A 25,057-nucleotide genomic window follows, 5' to 3' on the forward strand; every position below is an offset into this window, starting at 1 on the left:
CTGGAAGGGAGGAAGAGGAAGGGGGGGGGTGGTAGGTTACATCATTTACTGCAACTGCCACAAATGAGCATGCCCTGTCTTCCACCATTAACTACTTTAACTGAAACCTAAAGGCAAGGGCTTTGGAATTAACCATTGCTGATAAACGAGCACCGCCAGCTCCGATACCAAAGCATGCCTAAGTTGAGTATCCATTTGTGCTGAGATGCTTACCGCTATTTTTTTTTTTCCATCGCACACAATGAGATTTCAGTCCCCTTGAGTTTACACAAGGAATGGCATCACCCCAAGCGAAGAGTGACATGCCGAGCACTTCTTCAGTCTGCCAGCTGTGAGCAGACCCTTGGAAGATACAGAGCTATAAGAAGGAGAGGAATGACACCAGCACCTTCACCATCTCTAAACCGTTGGGGTTTTTATTGTTTTTTTGTTTTGTTTTGTTTTGTTTTTTCCTCGCTGGTCAGTGAGTTGAAGGTGGGGCAGCCCTTCCTGGGCCTGCAGAGAGGACACCTCATTGCAGGGTCAGCAGGAGAACGTACAGCCCTGCTGGTAGAGGCAGCTGACAGCAGCTAACACAAAGCATGCACTTCTGGCTGAAAGGGGAAGTTTTACTGCCAGGGTGACCACAGCAGGAGGTGCAAAGCCACAGTTAAGCCATTCGAGAAAGCTAGTTCCTCTTTGTAAACTGGCTAGTGGATTTCTTGGGAAAACCTGTGTTTCTAGCAACCTGTCCTTTCATCTTCAAGCCCAGGCAGGGTAGTCAAAAGTAACAACCCAAAACATAATTCCCTGGTTAATCTGTGCTGACACAGCCTCCTGGATCCCATCCTTATGCAATTAACTAACTTTAAATATGTGTAAAAAATATACGTAAACTGAAAATACCTGTAAGTTATAAAAATTATTGTCATTCACTAGAAGGAAAATAAAACCAAGATACAATATAAAGATACAAAACTTTATTATGAACATATTTAACAATGATTATGCACATGAAGTCTTCCAAGAAACTTAATACCCAACTTTTGCTTGAAATACTATGGGTTTTTTCCTTCATATTTCATATTAGCATGAAGTTTTCCAACATAAATGGATAATTTGCTGTCATTAACAACTTCTAGACACATAGAATATTTAACACATCCTCATGCACACTTTCTCAAAGCAGCATTTAATTACAGCTTCTCATTAAACAGAGCATTTATCTTACACATTTTTATACCATTTTGGTACACATTTTTTCCATTTTTTTTTCATTTTACATATTTACAAACTTCTAAAAAAAGTTTTACAGTAATGCAAAGGTTATTACTGGCATAAGCAAAATGGAAATGGGGGGGGAGGAAATTAGGTGACTGTGGATACAAAGTTGTCTTTTGGCTCAGAGAATGAGAACAGATCAAAGTCTTTCCTGGCTGGAACCATCCTCCCATTTTCCCCAGTATCAATGCCGTGGGTTGGTTGCATGAGCTGTTCCTTACTGATGTTGAACCTTATGCTTCCTATTCTTTGCCAATCCTAGGAAAGTTTCCAACCAGTTCCAACACCAACTGTATTTTTAAAGCAAATACTGCAGAAAATGGTTGCTGTGAATGGCTCACACCCACTGATCACTGATTTCCTAAAATACATGCACACAATGATCCCCTTGATCATGGTGTACCTGGAAGTCTTGCAGTTATTTAACAGATGGTGTCTCCTTTCGAGCAGGAACACCCTATGCAGTGGGGCCTTTCTGTGTACTTTTCCCATTGTATACAGTCCCACTAGTGCCAGAAATATTGAATGACTTTAGCAGTAATGAAAGGAAATCCAGGCTAGTTTCTTATCCATGTCTCTTCTGTTTCACCCTGAGGTTACAATACTTCACTTGGAGATGAATTTATGCTACCTGCTCGCAAGCTGTTTACAATCCATGTTGTAATTTTCCTCAAACACTGTCTCTGCTTTCCAATTGTCAAAGTAAGAGGAGTGAAACTGAGATTTCTTGCTAGCAAAACTATTTCCTCATCTGCTTCACTGCTTTTGCCTTTTTACAGTGTACTGAATTTGACACGGCAGTGCTTCAGTTCAGCTTGCCATTACATTCTAGCACTTCCAAAATACAAAACAATTTTGCATGGCAAACATTGCTCAAATATACTCTTTAAACATTAACAATGAAACCATTTTCTCACTATTTTCACAGTGAGATACTTAAAAAAACAAATACACATTTCCCATTCTCAGCTTTCCTATTTCCACTTTGAATGTAGTGATGTAGAGAAGTTAATGCAAACAAAACGACAAGTGAAACGGGCTGAGAACAGCTTAGAAAAAATTCATCATCTCAAAGTCAGATGAAAACTATTTTCTTTAGTTAATGAAATCCCAAAGGATGACACTGTCCTTCAGGGTTACCTGTAACAACCAGTACAGACTGTGATAAGAAACATTAGTGTACTTGGCACCTTAGTCAAATCAATCATTTTATCTCTTCAGAACAATTTAGAAAAGAATTAAATAATATTAGAGCCAAAAAGATCTGAATATATAAGGATCATGTAAACAGCAATTTTTGAAGACCTACTTCCTGTATCCTGTTACTCCACTGGAAGTCAAAAGGATTTGGGGTATCCAAAGGATGCCCAGTTGGCTCCCACGTCTGGCTCTGCAAATTCAAAGAGCTGCAAGCCTCAAGAGTCATCTGGGGAACAGTGAAAATGAGAATGGGCTCTCCTCTTCCAGGATACAAAGATCATGTCTAAAAAGTCTAAAAGGAAGTGCTGAACATACAGCTTACTACAGTTCACTGGAAATAAAAAAAAGAACCACCACGAACCTGAAATACTTCTTTAATGCTTTCCTATATGTTCTTCTAAACTGACTCCAATTAATTAAAAAAATAAAGGAGAAAACCTTCCCCTCCACTCCAGCAATTTTCTTGCTTTAGCCAGACAACAGTGCTTTGGCTTCCAAAAAATAAATGATCCCTGGTACAGAAAGTATTACATTTCAAATTATCTCAAGAAAATTCGCAGCTCTAAATAATTTTAGAAAGTTTTCTCTTTCACACACACAGATTATTTTACCACACTTGTCTTTAGCAGAGCACCGATTGAATCTGAACTATTCTATGACAGCAAGGATGCAACCGGATGAAGCAGATCCTTTGGTCCTCCCTAAGCAAACTGCTGTCCTGTGAAGTGTCCCCTTCATGACCCTGACAGCTACCAGGACAGTATTGCAATGGGAATGGTCTAGAACAGTGGTTGCATCAAAGCAGAAGAAATCTCCTTCCCCAGTCTCACAGGACTTCATTGCACTCTTCTGCTTAAACCAGTTCACTGATGAGCACAGTTCCCTAGCATAAGCCAGCACCATTCTCTGTCTAACACATTAACAGTGCTTTTGAGAGTCTTTTCTACAGCAGCAGGGCAGAGAAGTTTTACAAAAGTAAACCACAGTTATGAATCCATGAAGAAAAAAAAAAAGATACTTTCAGACAGGTCAAGTACCTGAAAACAAAAGTAGACAGAAGCAAAGAGCATCCCCTTAAATAAAGAGCTGAACAATCATGTAGGAGAAACCCAACTTTTAAATAGAGAAGCAGCAGCACTGTACTAGGAATACTTAATTCCCATGTAACTGTTCCAGCCCAGACTGGAATACAGATCATCACAAAATGTACCAGTACAAGTTCCGATTGGTACAGGTGAGGACTGTGGTATCCCAAAGAAGCTGGACTATGCACAGAAGACGCTCAAAAGCAAATGCTCATGCACATTCAGTACACAAGCAGCCACGACTCTTCCTGGGATGTACATCCACTATCTCTTAATACAACTTAGGGAAAAAAATTGATACAGAAAAAGCCTGTAAAAATGAAATTGTTCAGAAATCTGAAATTCTAATTCTCTATGAAACTGTGTTCTCTGTAAGTGTAACAGTATCCCTTGGCATACAAAAAACTCAGAACAAAGAATACGGACTTCTTTCTGAGATTTGTTGCTGCCTAAATACTTCAATTTGAAAGGGCTGTTTACAAAGCCAAAAAACAAACCAGACACTTCTGCTGTGGCAGTAAACCATGTTGTGAAACAGATTACACAAATACTTTTGGACCACTGAGGCTATTTTAGCTCACCAGAACTTGACTTTTGCAAATATCCTGCACTGACAAATCTGGTAAACTAATTTAAATGAATTTTTAAAATGGTCTTAAGTCTGTGTTGCTTCTTCAAAAGAAGAATGGAAAGCTTGTGTTTTCTTGCATTTAAAAAAAAAAAGAGAGAGAAAAACCTAAACCGCTTCATTTCCTGCCTCCAACTGAAAAGACTAAAGTAGAAAACTGAAAGGGAAGTGAAGCACTTTGTACAGCAGCGGACATTATACAAAGGAGCTAACACAAATGCAACAGATGAATGACAGTATGCTGTACATAATCCTCAAAGAAAAAGCCCAACCAAAAAAACCAAGCAGCAAGGAAGCAATTTTAAAATCAGCATTAATCAGTGACACTTCTAAATGGAAGCAGACTTAAAGAATTTAGTCCACAGACATCCTGCTATTGGGCATTTTATAAGACGTGTACAAATTTTGGTTTCTTAAGTTTTCACCACAACCTCTTCAAGCATCCTTTTCCTTTTTAACTTTGTAAACAGAAATAGAAGCAGGATGTCCTTCCTGGGAGTAGGTGTTCAGATGACAGCAGACTATAAGGAAGCCAAGGAAGTTGTCCATCTAGGAAAACTTCAAAAATTGGTTTAATTCCAGATGAACAAGTCTGTCTACATCAAAATCAATCACTGTCCGATTCCTCCTTATACTTGGCTCTAATAGCTTGGCCATTCTGAAGTGGCATTTCTTCGTAGTCACTCCTGTGGAACAGATACTTGTTACAAATTCTGAACGTGGTGTTCAGACAGGCAGTCTAAAATAAATAGCAAAATTCTAAACTACATTGAGGCATCAAATGGTTATTTGACTAAGAAGCTGGTATCTGTTTTCCTTCCTTGTTGGGGATATGAGCAATATCTATGACTTCTCTCCAGAGGATGATGGCAGTAAGAGCTATTCCAGTAACTACAAGCCACTCTCCACAAGGATTAGTCTAGAAGCAAGCTGGTGCTACACTACTCATGTAACTAAACCAAGGCCAGCTATCTCAGCGCGTCTAGGTACGCCAGCACAGGCTTGTCCAGCTTACTGCAGTATTACTCCCATCCCCACTGTTCCAGCCACTTCAGAGGTGAAAACACCAAAGGCAGATAATGAGTCTGTTCAGTGTCTAGCACAGTGACACCCGATCAGGATGGCTTTTAAGTGCTACTATAATTCTTATGTTACATAAACACAAGTCTAGGAAGTTTTGGTGGAAGAGCCATTCTCCTTCCCTGAAGCATTTACATATGAGTTGCCTCTCTGCTAACTCTACCTGACTCCTGCAGTCCTTCCTGGTTTAAAAAGAAGCACTTGCCTTTCACATCTCTTGCTGCCTTCATCCCATGACCTGCCAGCACCCTAATATTTACTTACCTGTTTGTATCAGTGCTATGGCAATCCCTTTTAGAAACAAAAAAAAAAAACCAGAAAAGAAACCAACATGCATTCTTATTGCATTTCTGTTTCAGAATAAGGTTATGTTTCTGTTCTTTAGGCAGAATACATTCACCAGCAACCTACAAAGCCTTCGCTTATTTAATGACTACGGAAAAGAACATTACAAAAAGAACACACCAAAAGTAACTCTCCATAGGTATTTTATAATCTTACCCATAAATCACATCATCATCTGAATCATTCAGCATAGAAAATGCAGGATTGTCTTTCAACTGTGATTCTGGAAAATACAAATAAGGGTGAATTTAGCACATTAAATAAAGAAATGTGGCTGTACTTTTAATCCAACAGTGAAGCAACACTTGACAACTTCCAAAGCAGGCACAACTACAATTTAACAAAACTATATCCAAACAGGAATTCTCTCCTTTAAATTCTTCAGCCTTCAGCCATATGATGGTATTCTTAAGAATTAAGGAGATGACATAACTATCTCATCTTATTTTAGATAGATATTCTCCACGTTGTATAAGCAGATTTCCTCCCTTGTGCCGTTTTCTATGCCATATTATTTCAACCTGCACATAAGAGTAATTAAGTCAGACTTCATTATTCAAAAATTCATATGTATTTAGAAAGCAGAGACTTCATTAACTGCTTGGTCATTTCTAAGCTACAGATATAAGCACACCAAAGTTGTAATCCCTTGTATGCAAGTCAAGGATCAGGCAATTATTTTCCATCCTTGTAACAGCTGAAGGAAGGACTCGTACCTTCATGGTGAGAGGAAAGGAAACAAATACTTTCCATTGGCCATTTATGACAATTCCCTCTACCGTGTGTTAAGATCTTTGTTTCTTGCATAGTCTGTGCTGCATAGCTGCAGTTCATAACTGTATGCAAGTAAAATTCAATCCAGCGATTTGCCATAGACATCTTTTTCCTGCCAGCTTTTTACTTTCTGCCTTCTACAAACTAATACTTCTTTCAATGCAACAGCAAGTTTTTAACTTTATTTTCACTCAGCCATTCCTTCTTTCTTTCTTAATGGAAAAATACCATTTTTTCTGTAACAGTTCCATCCATCTCTACTCTAAAAAGTTTAGAGAAAGGACCATCTCCACTATTTAGTGCCTGCCCCCCGCGCACCCCTCAGCATGCAAGATGTGATTGGACAGGGTGATAGATAACCTCATCTAGGCTCCCTTTGCCAAGGAAGGTTGGACCAGATGATCTTTTCTAGTCCCTTCCAACCTGGGATGTTCTATGGTTCTATATTTTAACCTCAATGCTTAAGGCAGAAGATGCACTCAGTATAAATATTTATTTTACAGAATCTATCTGTTAGAGAGCAATAATGCTTTATCACCATCATGTGATGATTAAACAACATACAAATGAAGTATTGTTGCTCCTTAAGGACTGGCTGTGAGTCAGTGCATTATATGCACGCATTGTACTGACTACAAGCTTCATCTAAGTGCATAAGAATTCAAGTCTAGATAATTAGTTGTATACATTTTATATGTTCCTTCATATTTCCAACACCAATTTGCTCAAGAGCAGTGCAGCTTCTGCTAATGTTGACTCAAAGAAAATTGAAACACTAACAAGACAATCAAAAGATAAAGGTGTTACACAGTATCTGCTAATATGCCAGACAATTGCTTACACTTACCATATAGTGCATTCTTGGAGGGGGAATACACGAAGGCTAATGTGTAGAGATAGAAGTTCAGTAAACCATAAAATGATAAGAATTCTGCTGGTAGTAAGTGTCAAGGATATTGCTCAATATAGCTCCATACATTATTAACTTTGAAAACAAGACCCAAACCATACCTAAGCTCTTTCAATGGAAATTATATTTACCTTGCTAAAGTTTGAGAGCATGAATGGCTAAACAAAACTGCATGTTTTAAAGTCAGTGACAACTAATTACTCAAACTATTTCAAGGTAAAGCACCCACTGAAGTCAAAGCTTTAACACAAGTAACATTTGGTGAGATAAAGTCTGCTTTTGAGTGGCGGAGTGCATGGTAAATTGAATAACTCTGCCTTCAATGGTAGAGGAAAGCTGAGGAAGTCAGGTGTTCAGGTGGGGTTGTTTTGTTTTGCTTATTTTAAAAAAAGGAAGGAAAAAGGACTATCTGTAGATGGAACTCTAAAGATGGCTTCTTACCATCATTTTGGGAAAATACTCAGGGCTTTACATATTGTTTTCTACTAGCTCCCAACACGTATCTGAGCTTATCAGTAACTGGAGCCATTGCAATCACACAAGGACTTTCAGAAAGTAGAATGAACTAGGATCTCATGGTTCAGATCCAGCAATACAGTTTGTAATCCTGTTGCCAAGAGACATCAGAAATAGTCTCTCTCAAGTCACTTAAATTTTCTCTGATATGACTTCTTCCACATGCACCACTACAATACCTCTTCCACTTGGATCAATACACAAACACATTTTCAGTGACTTCTAAACTATTAATTTCTCAAATATCTTGTATGCCCCATGCCAACCGATAGATATAAAGCAAACTGAATTCATGCAGCAAACAGGGGCAAATTTGTCACAATAACTTGCTAAAATTACTTGAATGCGTGCATACCTAGGCCTTCATTCCTTTTGAAGAAAGCTGTGGCTTACATGATATAAACAAATTATACTGAAACTGTCTCAGCTCATAATCTTTACAAAGAGCCATTACAAAATGCTGACATCAAACTTCGAAGTCAAAGGTCTCAGCCCTTAGGTAAACCATTTTTAAGTACCTTCTGTATGAAAACAGACTAACACTCCTAGTTGAGCAGTATCACAATACAAGGATATAATTCTGATAATGAGTTGACAGCTCAGCAACGAAGTTGTCCTGTAGAACTTGTGCTCCAAAGCGTAGGTAGAGTATAACAATGCTGTGGAAAGAAGTTAAAGCATGGAGGTGTACTGTGTCTTTAAACCACAAAATTGATATAGGAGTATATGAGGAAATTATTACATGAACATGCTGACCATTTATTTTAAGACACATTTACTTTCATAGTTCTAAATTAAGAATTATTCTTTTGTGATTAAATGTCAGCAATCAACTGAGTAAAGCAGAAAAAAAATCCCATGGTCTTATTTCCCTCAGATTTCATCCACTACAGGCAACACAAGAGCCAACAGTAATTTGAAATAACTGACTGGAGTGGGAGAGACAGACAGCAACAATAATCTAAGAAACTAATTCTAAACTTCTGCTTTGACTGAGTGAAGCTTACAAAGCTCTAAAAGAGGTGAACAGTGTACTGCAGACCACTCAGCAGTACAGAAAACATCTCTGCTAAGTGAACCTCTAAATCTTGCAGTGTATTGCTGTGGTAATGGAAATAATATGAAGTTAGCTCTAAAAGTCTCAAGAAGGGTTAAAAAATTAAGAAATGCTTGCTGTAACAATCATATCAAAAGACATTCCTCAGTTTCACTGACAATTTTATCAACAAAATGTATTCAAAGCCCTGAAAAAAAGGTTATAAAAGTTACAGTACTGAGAAATGCACTTTGAAAAGCCTTACCTAATGACAAGCACTACAAAGGTTAATGCAGTCAAGAATTTTAACCTGAGATCTGAAAAAGATTGAGAAAAGTGGTTATTAGTAAACTTACAACTACATCTAGGAGAAGTAAGCCTGTCTGGGGAAGAATCAAGAGAAATATTCCTTACCAACATAAGGCATGTTACGAAGCTCTGAGCACGCCCTCACTATCAGGAACAAAAGGTAGAGAACGTATGTGGTTGCCACCACAAGGAAGAAGATTTTCATTCCCTATGAGAAGAGTGTTATTTTCATTATTTAACACAGTTTGATCTATTCCTTCCTCCCTCAGTGAAAATCATTTCCCAAAGCACAACATAGAATAGTCCATTTATTTAGGCAAAGTAGGTTCATGAAAGTAAGTACAAAAGCAGGATGGCTAAACATCAAGGTAGCTTTTTGGGGAATGTAAAGAAAGGATGCTTAATAGAATTATCATTTTGTTCGCCGAGTCCACAGTGAGCTGAACCTCAATGATCTTCTGAAAACACAGTTTCTGAGAACAATACAAGGACATGTATAAATCAGATCTTCCTTTACAACAAGAAAGTATGAAATTTACTAGGACAGGGGATCTTTTCAGTAGTAAAGATGTACAAAACTGATTTAATATGAGACATAAAAAATTTTCTTTCAATAGTCTTTCTGTCACAATAGAGTTTGTGACTGAACTTGTGCTTAAGTCTCCAGATTTGCAAGACAATTTACTCTTCTCATTGGGATGGAGCTCAATATGGCCTATGCATGTTCTAAAGCAAAATTAAAAGTAACCTAGTCAGAATAAGACCAACTGATCAGCATTCACTATTTTCTAAATTGTGTTATAGATTTTAACAGAAGAACAAACCCCACCTCCTTGTATTGCTTAACTCCACCTGACAATTTAACAGCAAGAAAACATTTCTGACTTACCTGGAAATTACCTGTGTCAACCCTGTATTGATACGTAGGATCATGTACTTCATTAACACTAGAAAAGATTCAAAACGAAAAAGTGGTACATACACCATTACAAAAGACAAGGTCAAAAACCTGTACTAACCCACTAACAAAGGAAAGGTTTAAAGTTACTACACAGAGTTTATATATAACTAAAGGCTTTGGCTGAATAAGTTGTTGCAACGCCACTGATTCCAATTGAGTCATGACAATTTACATTACATGACATCCTCCTTCTTCCCAAATCAAACTTTCAAGGAATACGGAGGATTTCAGTTGTAAGCATGTCTAATGTTCCCACTTATTTTTTAGAAAGTGTATAATCTCATAAATTCCTACAAGCTTCAGGATTTAGCATTTAAAACTTATCCTTGGTGATAAGAATTATATTTAAGAAATAACTGTGGTATAAGCCCTTCCCTCATAGCAATTCTGCATTAGCACAAGCAGGTTTAATAGTTGAAAAAGTTTGGTCAAATTGTGTAATAATTAACTACAGAGAAACTGTTGCTTCAGATACTAAAAGCTAATTGGGACGCAGTGCTAGAGGGAGCATTGTAGGAAGCCATAACATATTGATGAAGTAGTGATATCTAGATCACATTCTCATTTATAAAACTATGTACTACTAGACCTTCCACGGGGAATTCTGTTTTCAAATCAGTCACAATTTGCAAAACAAAAAGAAGTAAGAATTTGAGCTTCATTCCCATATCACAATCAGAGCATTTAGAAACAGATACCACAAATTATAAGCAACCTTCTCATTCTTAAACACTCTCAGCTTGTTACTTCTGCACTGAATTTTAAAATACTTACGTTTGCCATATTCCCAGTGTAACAGAGGCCAGCCACAATAGTCCAACAATAAAGAATTTGGGTAGATAGAAAGTTAAGCACTTCCTTTCCCCCTGTAGAGAAAACAAAAGTGTTGTGAATGAGAGAACCCACATTTGAGATTTCATTAATTCTTGACAGAATAAGATAATTATCATCTTTGTTTCATTCAACATGAACAGAGGATTACAGAAGACAGAAAATTGTATCATCATTTGTGTTAATAAGATGCATTAAATTTGGAGCATCCTATTTATAAGGTCCCACATATTTCACTGATACTGCAACTAGAGGAATATGCTCCAGAATTAATATTTATTTTATTAAGTATTTTAAAGTGGTTTAAAAAACAATCAAACACCATATTCTAAAAGAAAACCCTTCAAGCAAGGACAAAGCATAATGGCATCATAATTCTGAAGACTGTCTTGCAATAGAGTAGACTATCCCATCTATCTCATTTAGGCATGGTAGCCTCAAGACAATGTACTTTAGCACAAATCATTTTAATTCCAAAGCTTCATGTGTCACATTGTACTTTAAGACTAAAATAAATGTCTCATTTTAAAAAAAATTTGGTTTAATTTTTGTTGCTTTTTGAGAGGCAACTGAAAAAACAAGTACTGTCTTCTCAGTAACTAGTAATGTTGCACCCTTACCTGTACTCTTATACCGTGGTAGACGCAAAGCCAAAACAACAACAACGCACACAAAAACAGTGACTGGAACAGATCATCCAGCATTCCAGGAAACCAGCTGTTCACCAGAAAAGAAAGGGGGAAAAATGGATCTGTAACAAAACAAGAAAAAAAAGGTAAAACAGAAGGGGAAAAGCACAGTCTTTTCCATTACAGAAAGTAAAGCAGAACGTTATCTTCCAAGGAACAAAAAAACGCCCCTAGATTTTTCAAATTACACCAGTAAATGAAACTGAAGTTTGCTGTATCTTATTTTACAAAGAAAATGGTGCCTCCAGCAGCAGTCCTCCATGCTGTAGAAATAGTCTGAAATGGCTGCCAACATTTCTAGAAGATTTCAGGTTTTATTAGACTTTTCACTAAACTACTGTTCTTGGTGATGACCTATAAAATTGTCATAGAAAGATTGAAAGACAAATATTCTTTTGGAACTGCTAGAATTTGACATGGTTTATGGGACTAAAAGTAGCCTTCATTTTTAACTGAAGTGTATCTAAAATTTGAAGAAGTAAGACTTAGTAGACAAACACAGAAGTCGCATTTATACATCACTATATGAAAAGTTCAGTATGGTTGCAGCCACCTATTCCAATCAGAGCTTCAAACAAATAGAGTTGACATTCATGTGACTGAAAAGAATGAAATCCACCTCTTTATGCCCTTGAATTTGATACACTTAAAAAGGGTTGGCGGTTTTTTTGTTGTTGTAGGGGTTTTTTTTTTGCTTGGTTTGGTATTTTTAATTAGTTTCCTGAAGCCTTATAAGCAGCTACTTATAAGTTCAAGGCCAAATTCCATTTTGCCTTTTCTCCCTCACACGTGCGCTTCTTTTTTGCTTTTTTCTTTTAAAAAAGGAAGCTTTTCTAAAAATTCCAGGATAGAAGTACCATTGTAAAGTAGCAGAAGGGGAAGGAGGATGGACATCCATTTCTGTTCAATACCCCAGTCTCTCATGGAGAATTTCCGCAGGGAATGTGCAAACAGACACTATAAAACAACAAAAATTTGTAAGGCAGATACACAACCTTAATGGTTTTACCAGAGTAAAGAGATAACACAGCACACTGCAACAGTTACTTCATGAGGTCTTTGCCACTGAGAACTTTGCAAAACAGGAGCTATATCTCCTAGCTTCTACTTCTGCTTCAAGTTTGCTGGCTTACCCCAATGCAAATTACTTCATCTTTCAAGGAAACTGAGAAGGAAACCAGCTATAGTACTGTGCATATGAACAACGTATGAAAAAAACATTGCCGCATTACTGGTCACACACTACCAACAATTTCCACTTGAACTCACTTCTTAAAAAAAACGCAGATTCTATATCACATTCACAGTTACCTACTGAGCGAAAATTCTGCACTTTAGATTTTATGTTGGGTTGTTTGTTTTTTTCCCCAACGTTTCTTTTTCAGAGGTCAAGCCAGGTTAGATCAAGGTCATGTTCAACTGAGCTTTGCTCATTTTCAGAGACAGTAAGCCCACACTTTGGGCATCCTATTCCAATGCGTAAGCCTACCTGCACTGCAAAAAAAAAAAATTCTAGCATCCAATCACAAATTCCTTTGTTTAAGCATAATTCTTTCTGTTAAATTCAAAATCAGAGTGTGGAAAAACAACTTTTCCCATTTATCGTATTTTATTAATGTCCCTTCAATACCACTTGTAAAAACATAAAAGCAGCAACTACGTAACTATTTAGTAAACATTTTTTACACCCATTCAGTGACAGCTCAACTCTGCTGCCCAAGGTTGTTACTAAACACAGCACTGCAGAGCAGTGTTATCAGCTGCCTACATAATATACTCCAGAAAAACCGAAACAAAATTTTACCGTGACCATAAAGGTAAGAACTACAAAGACAAATCGGAACCATATTTCCACTTGTGAAAAAGTTGGATTGTAGGTCTTCCACTACAAGAAAACAGAAGAAAATAGCCCAATGAACAATGTTTTGACAGAGTCCATACAGCACAAATAACTAGCACTTTCTACAGATACTGAAAAGTTCTCTGCCTTTTAAAAATTTAAAGGTATAACCAAATTCTACCATGTCATCATGGAAAAAAAAGGTAAATTGCTACTCAGTGTGCTGTCATATGTTAAAGCACTTCTCAGAACAAAAAGGAAATTCTTCATTGATTCAACTGCAATTTCGTTCTAAGTCTGAATGTCAATAACTGAGTAAATCCAGTATGTTCTTCTTCATTACCAAGGTCAGATGCATAAACTGATTATGAAGAGGTTGATAAGGTACAGTCACGCTTCCTGTAATGGGTTTGTTTTCTTAAAGCTTATTCTCTTGTTTCAGAAGCGGAAAAAAAAAATCAAGTAAGGGAAGAATAAATGAGCTAACCAGAAATAAAAAACTTTTTTCATAGGTTAAGAAGAAAAAGCTCCTTCTCAAATTATTAGAAAGGCAAAAATATTAATTATAACATGTCAGTTTGCATAAACTCTGCTCTGTTCACAATTTATCTCATACCTGGCATGCTTTCTCTTTTGAAGCCACTTCTGAAATTTAAACTCCTGAGTATAATACATGCTTCGCCCATGTGAACAAGAATTTTTACCTTTCAATGTATTAAATCTGTGAACCTCTGTCTTGTCTTTTTAAGTCATAAATGTAGAATGAAAAATATATTTAGAGAATCCCACTATACAAAAGACACTCTGATTTCAACTGAGATCACCATAAACCACTGTGATAATGAAGTGAATTGACAATTTCAGTTGCTGCAGGAAGGCGGGGCTTTTGGGTTCGGGCTTTTTGGTTTTGCACACAAGCCTGCCTTAAAGGCAGCTTGCAAAGCAAGATAATAAACCACACAACTGTAAATGCTCCAAAACTTTGTCCTGTTTGAAATCTGGGGCTAAGCAAAGGGTCTGTAAGTTTGGTTTTCCCCTGCGCCCCCTTATTTTAATGATGTGCTTTATGCACTAGAATATTACAAATATTATATTCAGAAAGTTCACTTAGTATATAATAAACACTTTAGCTTTACAGTAAGATATTTGCTTGCTGCCTGCTCTGACATACTGAATATTGCACACATGTAGAATATACTATAGTAACCTGTATTCTAAATTTGGTTTAAATGCAAATGCTTCTAAATTGCTTTCTGGAGCCAATAACACACACTGGTGATGTAACTGTTTTATAAGCAATCTTTAGCACTATGAACTGAGCTAGCTATTTCACTAGGGATTATTTTACTGAATTAACTTATTAGCCTGCTATTTTACCTACATAAACATTTTTCTCTTTCTCATAAGCACAGTAAGAAAAAAACAACAACTTCATTTTTCATTGAGTTTGTTAAATCTTTCTGCCCCCACTTTTGTAAAGTCTGGAAAAATCTTGCTAATTCAGATACACCTCTTGGAAAGGCAGAAAAAGATACCATGCTTTACAGGGGCATCATTTCTATAAGTAAATGCAGAAAACTGGACATTCTAGTCTAGCTTGCCTACTGTTAAAAATACCTCCCAGGAATTAGACTGAATTTATCTGTTCCAGAAAACAGCATCAGCAGTTCTAAAAGAAAAAGATTTCCTTCTAGTTAAAAGAAATTGGTCTAGACTCTTATTAACAGCAAATACTATAATAATTCTCATATGAGAAAAATTAGCTACGATGCACCTTTATCTTAAAAAATGAGATAACTTTTTTATTACAGTTAAAGCAAAATTCTACAACATTAGTAATTAAAGAGATCTCTTTTGCTAGTATAAAACTTTGTACTTACTGTGAAAGTAATATTCTGGATGGTGTATCTTAACTTATTTTGATCTTCAAAGCTAACAAATATGTTATACTGAGTGTAGTTCAGGTAGCCAAGGTGAACAACGATGATTTCACTGCATTTCTGTGAACACATACAGTGAAAAACAGTATGTAAAAGATTTCCATTTATTCCAGAATATGCACTGTTAGTATAGGTTGAAGAATTTGTTTCTAAGTGGTCAGATATTAATGATATTTATTATATGCCTTACCAATCTTTATCAGTCAGAGTAAGACTCAAACAATACCTGCAGATAAAGAATTTCTTGAAAGATACTGGACAAAGCAGAAGAAACTGATAAAGTCAGTCAGCAGGACCAAAGATTGAACCGATAAACAAGGCCAGCTTTTCACTGAAGCAGGTGAAAGGAACTGCTTGCAGCACAAGGAAGGATCTAAATAATTCTTGTCAGTCAAGCTGTAGGCCATCAGATTGTAAAATCCAATGCTATCTTGTACTAACTCATTTCTAAAAGTTAAGAGGAGGAAAGAGAAAACCCAAGCACATTGCTCTTTTGACTGCGTGGAATTAAATCTAATGGAACACTGTTCATTAATTTCTGTAGATTTCATACATATGTGTATCTATATAAAAATAAAACATTTTATTTACCCTATATGCTTATCACAAAAAGCTTCAGCTATGGCCTTCCCAAAGGACTTTCATCTGGAGAAGCTGTTTTGGATGTCTCTAAGCTTAAAAATTCAGTGAAAAATATACTAGAAACTCAAAACCTTAAACATTTCTTCAGAGGTGGCAATAAATTTGGCTTTTGCAGAACACAGATGCCAGCTGATTTCCACCAGACTCTCTGCTAGGTGTTGGAGGAAAATCTTTCTCTCCTCTGGAGCCCTATATCCAATCTTCTGCTACTATATTCCTCTACTCAGTACTGCTAAGTGTGTTTAGGAGACTAAGCAGGACACATTGCTTTGCTGGCAGAGAGCTACTCCAACAAGAAAGAGGAGTCTTTAAGGGGCAATTGACACAAGTCACAGAAGTAAACAGAAAAAGACAGATAGGTAGGTATCTTGCTCAGCACTACTAGCTAGGTTGCAATTATAAATAAAACTATACTCCAGAGTCTTTCCTGAGACATGCTTAACAGATATATTCTTCTCATTTGCAATATAATGTAACATGCACACAAATACATTTAAAGAAAATGTACTGCATCTGAGTTCTGTTTAAACAGGCACATACTTGTGCACAACTGAGTAATCTTGTCCGATTGTGAACTTGATTATTAACATATGGCGTGCTTCCATCCTTCACCACTCCAAGCACTTTGACTGTCATAGTAACATTCTTTTTGAGGGATACTGTAATTAAAAGAGAAAACATGACGCTATTGCTACATGCAGAAACGATGCCTCAAACAGAGCTCCAAATACGGTTTAACACACATATGATATCCAAAGAGTACTCAAAGTTATTCAGTTATACTTTACTGGAATAGGGATCCAATATTTTAATGAAAAAAAACCACAAAACTTTTTATTTATATACTTATGCAGTAAGTCACAAATACCCTGTACTGAATCTCGACGGATCAACAATTACTAATACAGTATTTCTCATATATTTACAGAGAAGTAATTAATATTATTGCAATCTGCATACCTAATTCCTCCCAAAATACAGGAGGAGAGACACAGATTCTTTAGATACTACTGTTTTCACAGAAAAAACAAACCACTTATCCCATACACCTGTTGCTTCCAGTTCTCAAGATCAATGCTGTCTTTACTGGACCAGAAAGTGGAGGGGGCGAAACTGTATCAGAGGTAAAACCCACCAACCATAGCCAGAAAGCAACAAGATCATGTATGTGGCAGATGAAATTAAAGACACAATTTGCAGTATACAAATTGCTATAGTAGTTTCCTGAGAATTAGGTAATGATTCTTACCATCGGGCTGATCCAACTCAACTACACAGGTCAGCCACAGCTGCTGATTGTAAGTTGAGAGTGGTGGTGAACTTAAATTAAATGGCTTCAGCTGTAAAAAAACCCCACAAGATTAGCACCAGCTATTATTCTGTTACATGATATATCTGTAGTTACAAAGATGAAAGGCATGTTAATTACATTTGTGACAATATTTCTGGGAATAGATTTAATATATGCTGCTCTGTGGACAGTATGGTGAGCAACTCAAATATAAGTCTTCCAGAGAAGTAGCTTAAACAGCACATGTATTTGCACAGCATTGGAGTAAGGAAAGGTACAACTACTTAAAGCACATAAAAGCAGCAGCACTAAAACAAAAAAGTTCAGCTACAAAAAACAAAATCCTAAGATCTAGCCTGAAAAATAAAAAGTCATTTCCAGCACTTTACATCAAAAGTCAGCTTTGTGACCCCTCATCTGCTACACAGTTTTAAACCTGTTCATCTATAATTACAAAAACAACAATTATTCTTCCACTAGGTTGTCTAAAAATCCCATATTCATCTCAAAAGCATGCAAGATATCATTAACAGGCAAAACATACACACAGCAAAGACTTTTCTTATTTGATATAAAAATACGCTTTAGAAAAAAAAAATCCACCTATCACATCGTACCAATTCAAACATACATAGGTGACTAACAGACCAAAACAAGAAGTGTTCCAGTGTACTGAAAGAAAAATTACTTTAAAAAATCAAAACAAAACTACAAAACCTTTTTAGCACTTTCAAAAAAATTACTTTAGATACTAGGCTGCAGCAAAGAGCTGGACAGAAACAAAAATGCAAGAACTGAGAACCAAAATATGAAAGCTTTCAAGAAAATGAATGTGAAGGCTCATGTTAGGAAGCCAGAGCCCATGCCTTGTTCTCATGGCAGTGAACAGTTATCAAGAAAAAGAAATATTCCTTCCTAGCTGATAGAAAGGAAGATCACAAAAGGGAGATCATTAGTTGCCACTGAGAGCATTGTTTTTCAGTTTATTTTCTCAGTTTCTATTTCTGGACCCTCTAGAAGAATCTCAAATATGAACTCATCAGGGAATCATATCAACACTCAAGTGTTACTTTATTAGAAATTACTGTGCAGAAACATCACAGAATTATCTACCTTACATGCTCACAAAAGTAAGAGACTAGAAGTTGCTTCTGGGCCACTCATGAAATAACACAGTGGTAGTATAATATTCCATTTCAAACTGGAAAGCACCATGTGGCCAAGACGTTTCCCAGTAAAAATAGAAATACTTAAAATAACGTGGGTGAAGGAGGGGAGTGTTTAATATTACTGACATCAAATAAAGTCATTCACTTAATCCAATGATATTAACTCTTACCTTTAAGCTGTTATTTAAGTCGGTTCTCGCTACAGAAGTTTCAATTACATTAGGACCTACAAAATACATAGGAAAGAAGAAAGAAAACAGTATTGAAGTATGTGTATTACTGATAAGTAACAACATAACTACAGGATTTCAAAAGACTGTACAAAATACTTCCCGGCAAAGCACATAAATAGTATCCTACTTTTCAATTCTTTGAGCTGAAGGGTAAATCATTTAGACATTTCAATATAATTAATAAACTTGGCCTGAATGTTCCTTTAAGTCTCTCTGCCATAGTATTTCTAGGCATGATTACATAGGAAGTAAATTATAAACCAAGAACTCCATGTCAGAAGCCCTGCATGTGTACTTTAAACCACTAGAACAAACTACATGGTATTTTTCCCAAGATAAGCTGTATGCTGTAGTCATGAAAGCACTCAGCTACAGAAAAAGCTAACTGACCACCAGTGACACTGTTGTTACAGAAACTTGAAGTTCAACAAGGGCTGCAAAAACCACTTGGAAAAAACAGCATATTTAATCACACTATAAAGTTTCCATAGCCAAACTGCTATCATTACCTGTTTACGTAGAGCATAGTGTCCATAATGCACTGCACTCAAGGCCCAGGTACCAGGGCAAACACATCCCATTCTATTTGAGCATGATGCTAATGCCTTTTATGTACCTGTAGTGTACTTGCTTGTACAATCACAGTAAGAGTACTTTCTGGCTAGTCCTGAACTTTCATCACAGTGGTCTGTTCAAGTCAAGATACCCGCATGTTTATCTAGTAACAGTTTGCAGTCTACTCAGATTGGGCCCCTCCTTCTCTATAGAAATCTGGGACTATAACATACAGTGTATATCATCACATAAATAAAAATAACTGCATAAAAGTTCAATAAACACTTTCTCCTAATGCAGACAATTAATTTAATCAATGGAGTTTCACATTCAATTGTAGTGGGAGATGTTCAGCTTGCTACCAGAATTTTCATGCAACCATACCTCCAGTCATTCCAGATATGGACATATGTACTTAACATGTACTGATCAACTGCAGCCATCCACTCAAATCCTACCTCTAATTCTGTATGCAGTATATGGGAAGCAAGAAAAATCATAATTTATGATAGAGGAGACCTCCAGAGGCCACCTAGTCCACCCTCTTGTTTAATTACCCTTGTTCAGGGCCAAGTCTAGTCAAGTCTTGAACACCTCCAAGGACAGAGACTCCAACAACCTCCCTGGGCAACCTGTTCCAGTGTTTAACCATCCTTACGGTAAGAAAAAAATTTTCTCATTTCTAACTGGAATTTCTTATGTTCCAGCTCGTGTCTGTTGCCTCTCACTATCATCATGCACCTCTGAGAAAAGCCTAGCCTGATCTTCTTTGTATCCTCTGATAATGTAGTTATAGACAGCGGTAAGGCTTCCCCTTAGCTGCCTTAGGTATGCAAAAATACATGGTACTGGGGAGAAGAGGAATGCATGTATGTATGTATGTACACACACAAAAGTATGTATTCATGCATGCCTATGTACATACACAATGGAACTAAACCAGAAAAATGACAGGGAAGAGTAAGAAGAGGTCTGTATCTATATACTGAAGTGTGAACACAGAGATGTATAGCAGGTAGGGACATAAGCAAGACATATATATGTCTATCTGGGTCACTCTAGAGGCTTCTCATCCACAGTAAGATTTTTCTGTCCAGTCTCTCTCCTTACGTATAGGGTCTGGCAATCTAATGTCATTAACTAATCCTCAAAACATGCTGTTGCAGTCACAAACTTAGTATGAAAAAATATGCAAGAAAAGCAATTTTTGACAAAGCCATGGACTTCAAAGTTACTAAAGAGAAATAATGGAAAAGAAGGAAGTTTATAAATTAGCAACATGGGATCATTCTATGCAAGAAGTATTTCAGGTTAGCTGTCATCACAGCTCTTAACATGCAGCATTGCTTGGGTTTCTATAACCACTGTAATTACAATATTAACCTTCCTACAGTCTTTAAATGGAAAAATGAAGAATTTCACCCATCACACTCAAAGCTTCATATTAGAATTGCAGTTTAAATTCACTAACAGTCACCCACTATAAAGGCAGTTCTGTGTCACTGAACTTTTCAGTTCTCAAGTACACATAAACAGGGCCAATTTTGGAATGTATTTTCATTTTGAAAAGCATAATCAGTTTCAATAAGTGCTCACAGTTGATAGGTCATCATATTTCAATATTTAAGTCTTAACAAAAAAAACCAGAATGAACCTTTAAAAAAAAGGTGAGTTTTTTACCAGAAGGTAGGAAACAATATTCAAGCAGAGGGATCATAGGCCCAATTTTTTAAAAACAGCAATCAAAAAAATAATGATGTTCTACTGCTACATCTGCTACTCCTCTAGCAAGCGATAATTAAAGCTTTTTAAAGTAACTGACCAAAACAACACTGTGGTCATATTATTTTAAAATGGTGATTAAATTACACTGTTACTTGTTTTCTTTTAGCCTTACTCAGTTAACAGAATCACACTGGAAAGGAAAAAACCACCCTGAGGTGGTGAACAGGGTAACTGCACAGGTACAGAAAATGAGCTCTTGTATTTTCCTTGCACTTGTCTCACCCCAGAGATAACATAGATCATTGGGAAAAGGGAAAAAAAGTAACTTGGTGAAAAAACAAACAAGTCTGCATCTGTCTTGGGCTACAAGAACTGAAGAGCAACAGCCACCTCGGATTAAACTGTTTTATTTTCTCAGATGAGAAGCAGGATTTCTGCTAGGCTTCCCAAACCGCAGATAGAGGTATTGAGTATAGGCAATGGCATATTCAAGTAGCACAGAAAATATGGATGTATCTCCCACTTTTTCATTTACTTAGAGGGTTTGGTGAGTTTTGCTCAGACTGCACCCTGTAATGAGTGAGCACACTATTGTTAGTGCCCCTCCCTCTATTCACAGGAAGCACAGAAACCAAGAAACACATCACAGTAGGTGTTCAGTGGGTGTCCTCCCAAGGTAAACAGCATTCTTTGAAAAATAATGAAGTTATAATAATGAACTGTGTTCACACTTTGTCCACAAAACTCTCCACTAAATCAATCTTACAAGGACAAGAAACCCACAGCTGTGCCAGTTCCTGAAGGGCATCACAGGTAAGTCCTGGGACCCCAGCAGGGTACAGATGACCAAGTGTTGCTTACAGCAGCCAAGTCCCCCAGCCCAAAGGCACCACATCATCAGAGCACTCTGCACACAGACAGAATGCAACACAGCCCTCCTTCAGTTTCTGCTACTGATCGAGAATTAAATGCTCCAGTTTTTCTTCCAGGAGAACTGCTTTTTGCCTAGTCCTACATAAAACATCTTTCTTGCAACTGGGCAGTATAAATACACAACTACAGATATAATTCACTTTTTAAACCAAATGGCCAAATGACACTAAATTAAGTAATTCCAGGGTTTTTTCCTTTATCATACAACACATTTGTAAGTGTATTTTAGTGGCTGAATAATGCCCTTTGGCACTCTTAGACAAGTCAGAGGAATATCAGTGGTTAACCTTTATGAACTGAAAGTCTGCTTGGACCTTAGGCTGCTACAATTAAACAGCAGAAAAGAAGGTTGTATTTCACAGACAAATTTTATTATTGAACGCAATTATGAAGAATGCACTGCCTACAAGGCACAGATGGGCACAAAAAGCCCCAACAGTTGCCTTCAATTAACCCCTGTTTTTTTCAAGGCAGTCAGGAGCAGACGAGTCCCAGGCCTGGGTAGCTGGTCTCATTCTAAAGGGCAGAGACAACCCTACAGACAAGTTGTCAGAGAGTGGCACAGGAGGACACGCCGGGTGATGTAGAAATAAGCAGTAAAATGGGGGAAGGTGGTAACATCCTTAAATAATTCTTACATGGGGGGCAGGTTGCTTAATAAGTACAAGTCACTCTATTTCCCTCTCCCTGTCATTTCTGTGTTGACAAAGCTACCCTGACAGCAGAGTATTAGCTTATTAACACTGCAGTGATAGCACGCTGACTTCTTTTTCAAGTACATTTTAGACCTGGAAAAGCTCTCTGGCATGAAATACAGAGGGCTCCCACGCTTTCCATCTGCCTTATGCCACTCTGCATCTCTGTCGACCAGACTTCTACAGATCTCTCTGATCTCCAGGATAAGTATGCAGGCACTAAGTGCTTAGCCTCTCATATCACATCATGACTCCCACAGAGCTCATATATGTCTGACAACAGAAGTTCATATTTTTTAAATACTAAAATATTTTATATTTCTGTAGCATTTATCACCCGAACATTTAGAAGGCTTTACAAACAGTTATCAGCTTCCTCACAGGAAATGAAGTATTAGCACCATAATTTTACAAATTGAAATACAAAGAAGAAAATTAACACAGCAGTCTGCTGAAAAATTCGGTTACAATGAAGCTGGTTTTGTTTTACTTTACTGACTCTCCCCTGCAAAGCAGTTGCAAATACCAAATCTGTGTAGGTAGCACTCCTATGAAGAAATGAGATGGAAGAAACACTTCCTCCTCCCTGTCAAACCTAATTCTTCTTCAGCAATCTCAGGGGCAGTAAGCTTATTAGCATTTAAATACATCTGTAAATACTAACAGGTTTAGACAAAGAATACAAGAACTGTAATGTTTTAAAAAGACAACATTCTTACCTGCTATTCCTATGAAGACTGTCAAACCAAAACAAACAAAGAATACTGCAAAGACCAGAACAAAATGCCGTTTGGACAGTGTATATAATCGCATCGGTGCCAGCCTACGGGAAGCAAAAGAAAGCACAGAATTAGCTGTCGGTCATATTTCTAAAGTGGGAAAAAACCCAGACCCATTCATTTCTCCACAAAGAAAATTAAACCAAACTCCAAGGCCACATGGCACACTAAGAAAAAATAATGCTGCTTTATAGAGCAAGGATAACTTCTAGGAATTATCAGACATATGTATGTGCACGCACATCCACACATCAAAATGTATTAATTTTGCCTATTCTTCTTAGGCTAGGGTTTTCTACTGTCCTAAGACTTGAGTAAGAGAAAGCACTTTTTAGAGGGGGGAAGTTTCATTTTTTTAGTTCATATGTTAATAATTTCAACATCCAAGATACCATGTCTCCTGCAATCACAGCTTAACCTAAAGAGACTGACATCACTAACTCCGTTACTTGCACAGGATCTTGATGAGTTTTCTACACCCTGTATGTAGAACACGCCTAACAAGAAGTAAGGCAGAACTCCAGATCTGCTAGATGTGCATGCTCAGGCTCTGCATTCTTGTCTGAGCTCCACCAAAGCTTGGGAAATAGAAGGCTGAACTTAAGTTTCTTATTAGATAAATACACATCAAAGCAATGACGTCTCTTCCACAACTGTTTGTTGGTCATTGTTAGGTTAAAGACAAAATAGAGGGGAAAAAAAAAGTACTGAAAGGACCAATTGCATTCTCTTGGAATCAGGTAACTTCCACTTCTGTTAGCTTAAAGGAAATATGACCAAAGAATTAATCTTACATAACGCATCCCTCTTCTATCTTCCTTTTTCTTCAATGCACAGTTCAAAAAAGGACAAATCCACCCTGTTTCAAAATACAGCCAACACTTTGAGTTATGCCAGAACTAAGCCACCATATAGCTGATTTCCTACTGCTGTTCCAGTAGGTATGGTCATAGGAAGCTGTACAGTTTGTAGGGGAAAGCTGTAGGACTGGAGGTGAGAGGGGGTGAGGGGTGGTGTTGTTTTCCAACATAGTTGGATAAGCACCATCATGGAAAGAAATTAAAGGATAAGACTTTATTGACAGCACATCCTTTCAGCTTGGAATAAAACTTCTTTTCACCAGCTGAATGGAGCTCTTACTGGTTCACCACATTAACAAATAAATGCAGAAAAAATGGTGGAATCCTTTCCATAAGCCCAGCCTGAATTCTGGGACCAGGTACCCCATGCCTGCATGCCTGGCAGCCCTTAAAAGCAAGGCAAACCATTCACATTAAACCAGTGAAAGGATTATAACATCTATATTATTTTAAGAATCACTACATTGTCTCCAAAAGAGACACTACAAAAACAATCACATTATTCCTTTACTGTAAAGTTTGAAAGATCCAAATGTTAATTTAGCTCTCAAATGAGGTGGGGAAGGGAGGAAAAAACCCACAGAAGTAGTGAGAACTGCAAGCAAGGAACTGTAAATGTTACAAGCTTGCACAAACTGGCTGTACAGGACTCCAGGCATAGCACCTGTGTAACCTGCCTTGCCACACACTGTTATGTGGAGCAAAAACAAGTCTAAGAAGTCAGAACAGCTGATTGTACAGGCAAAAAAGGTAAATCGTACATGAAATTAT

At 37.1% G+C, this 25,057-nt stretch overlaps 1 protein-coding gene across 1 annotated transcript; it reads right to left on the reverse strand.

The window, feature by feature from the left end:
- Window positions 1–4,780: 4,780 nt before the first annotated feature.
- TMEM181 (transmembrane protein 181) lies at window positions 4,781–23,470 on the reverse strand (the record flags this gene model as incomplete). Its single annotated transcript, XM_010184698.1, has 16 exons — window positions 4,781–4,859; window positions 5,755–5,821; window positions 7,220–7,309; window positions 8,375–8,457; window positions 9,100–9,151; window positions 9,249–9,351; window positions 10,033–10,090; window positions 10,879–10,970; window positions 11,556–11,686; window positions 12,482–12,581; window positions 13,429–13,509; window positions 15,345–15,464; window positions 16,587–16,705; window positions 17,296–17,386; window positions 18,677–18,732; window positions 23,367–23,470. Coding segments are annotated over 16 exons (1,426 nt in total), but the record flags the coding sequence as incomplete, so codon positions are not given.
- Between the last annotated feature and the right edge of the window lie 1,587 nt (window positions 23,471–25,057).

The sequence above is a fragment of the Mesitornis unicolor genome, unplaced genomic scaffold (genome assembly GCF_000695765.1).
Source record: "Mesitornis unicolor isolate BGI_N332 unplaced genomic scaffold, ASM69576v1 scaffold18975, whole genome shotgun sequence".
Lineage (NCBI taxonomy): Eukaryota > Metazoa > Chordata > Aves > Mesitornithiformes > Mesitornithidae > Mesitornis > Mesitornis unicolor.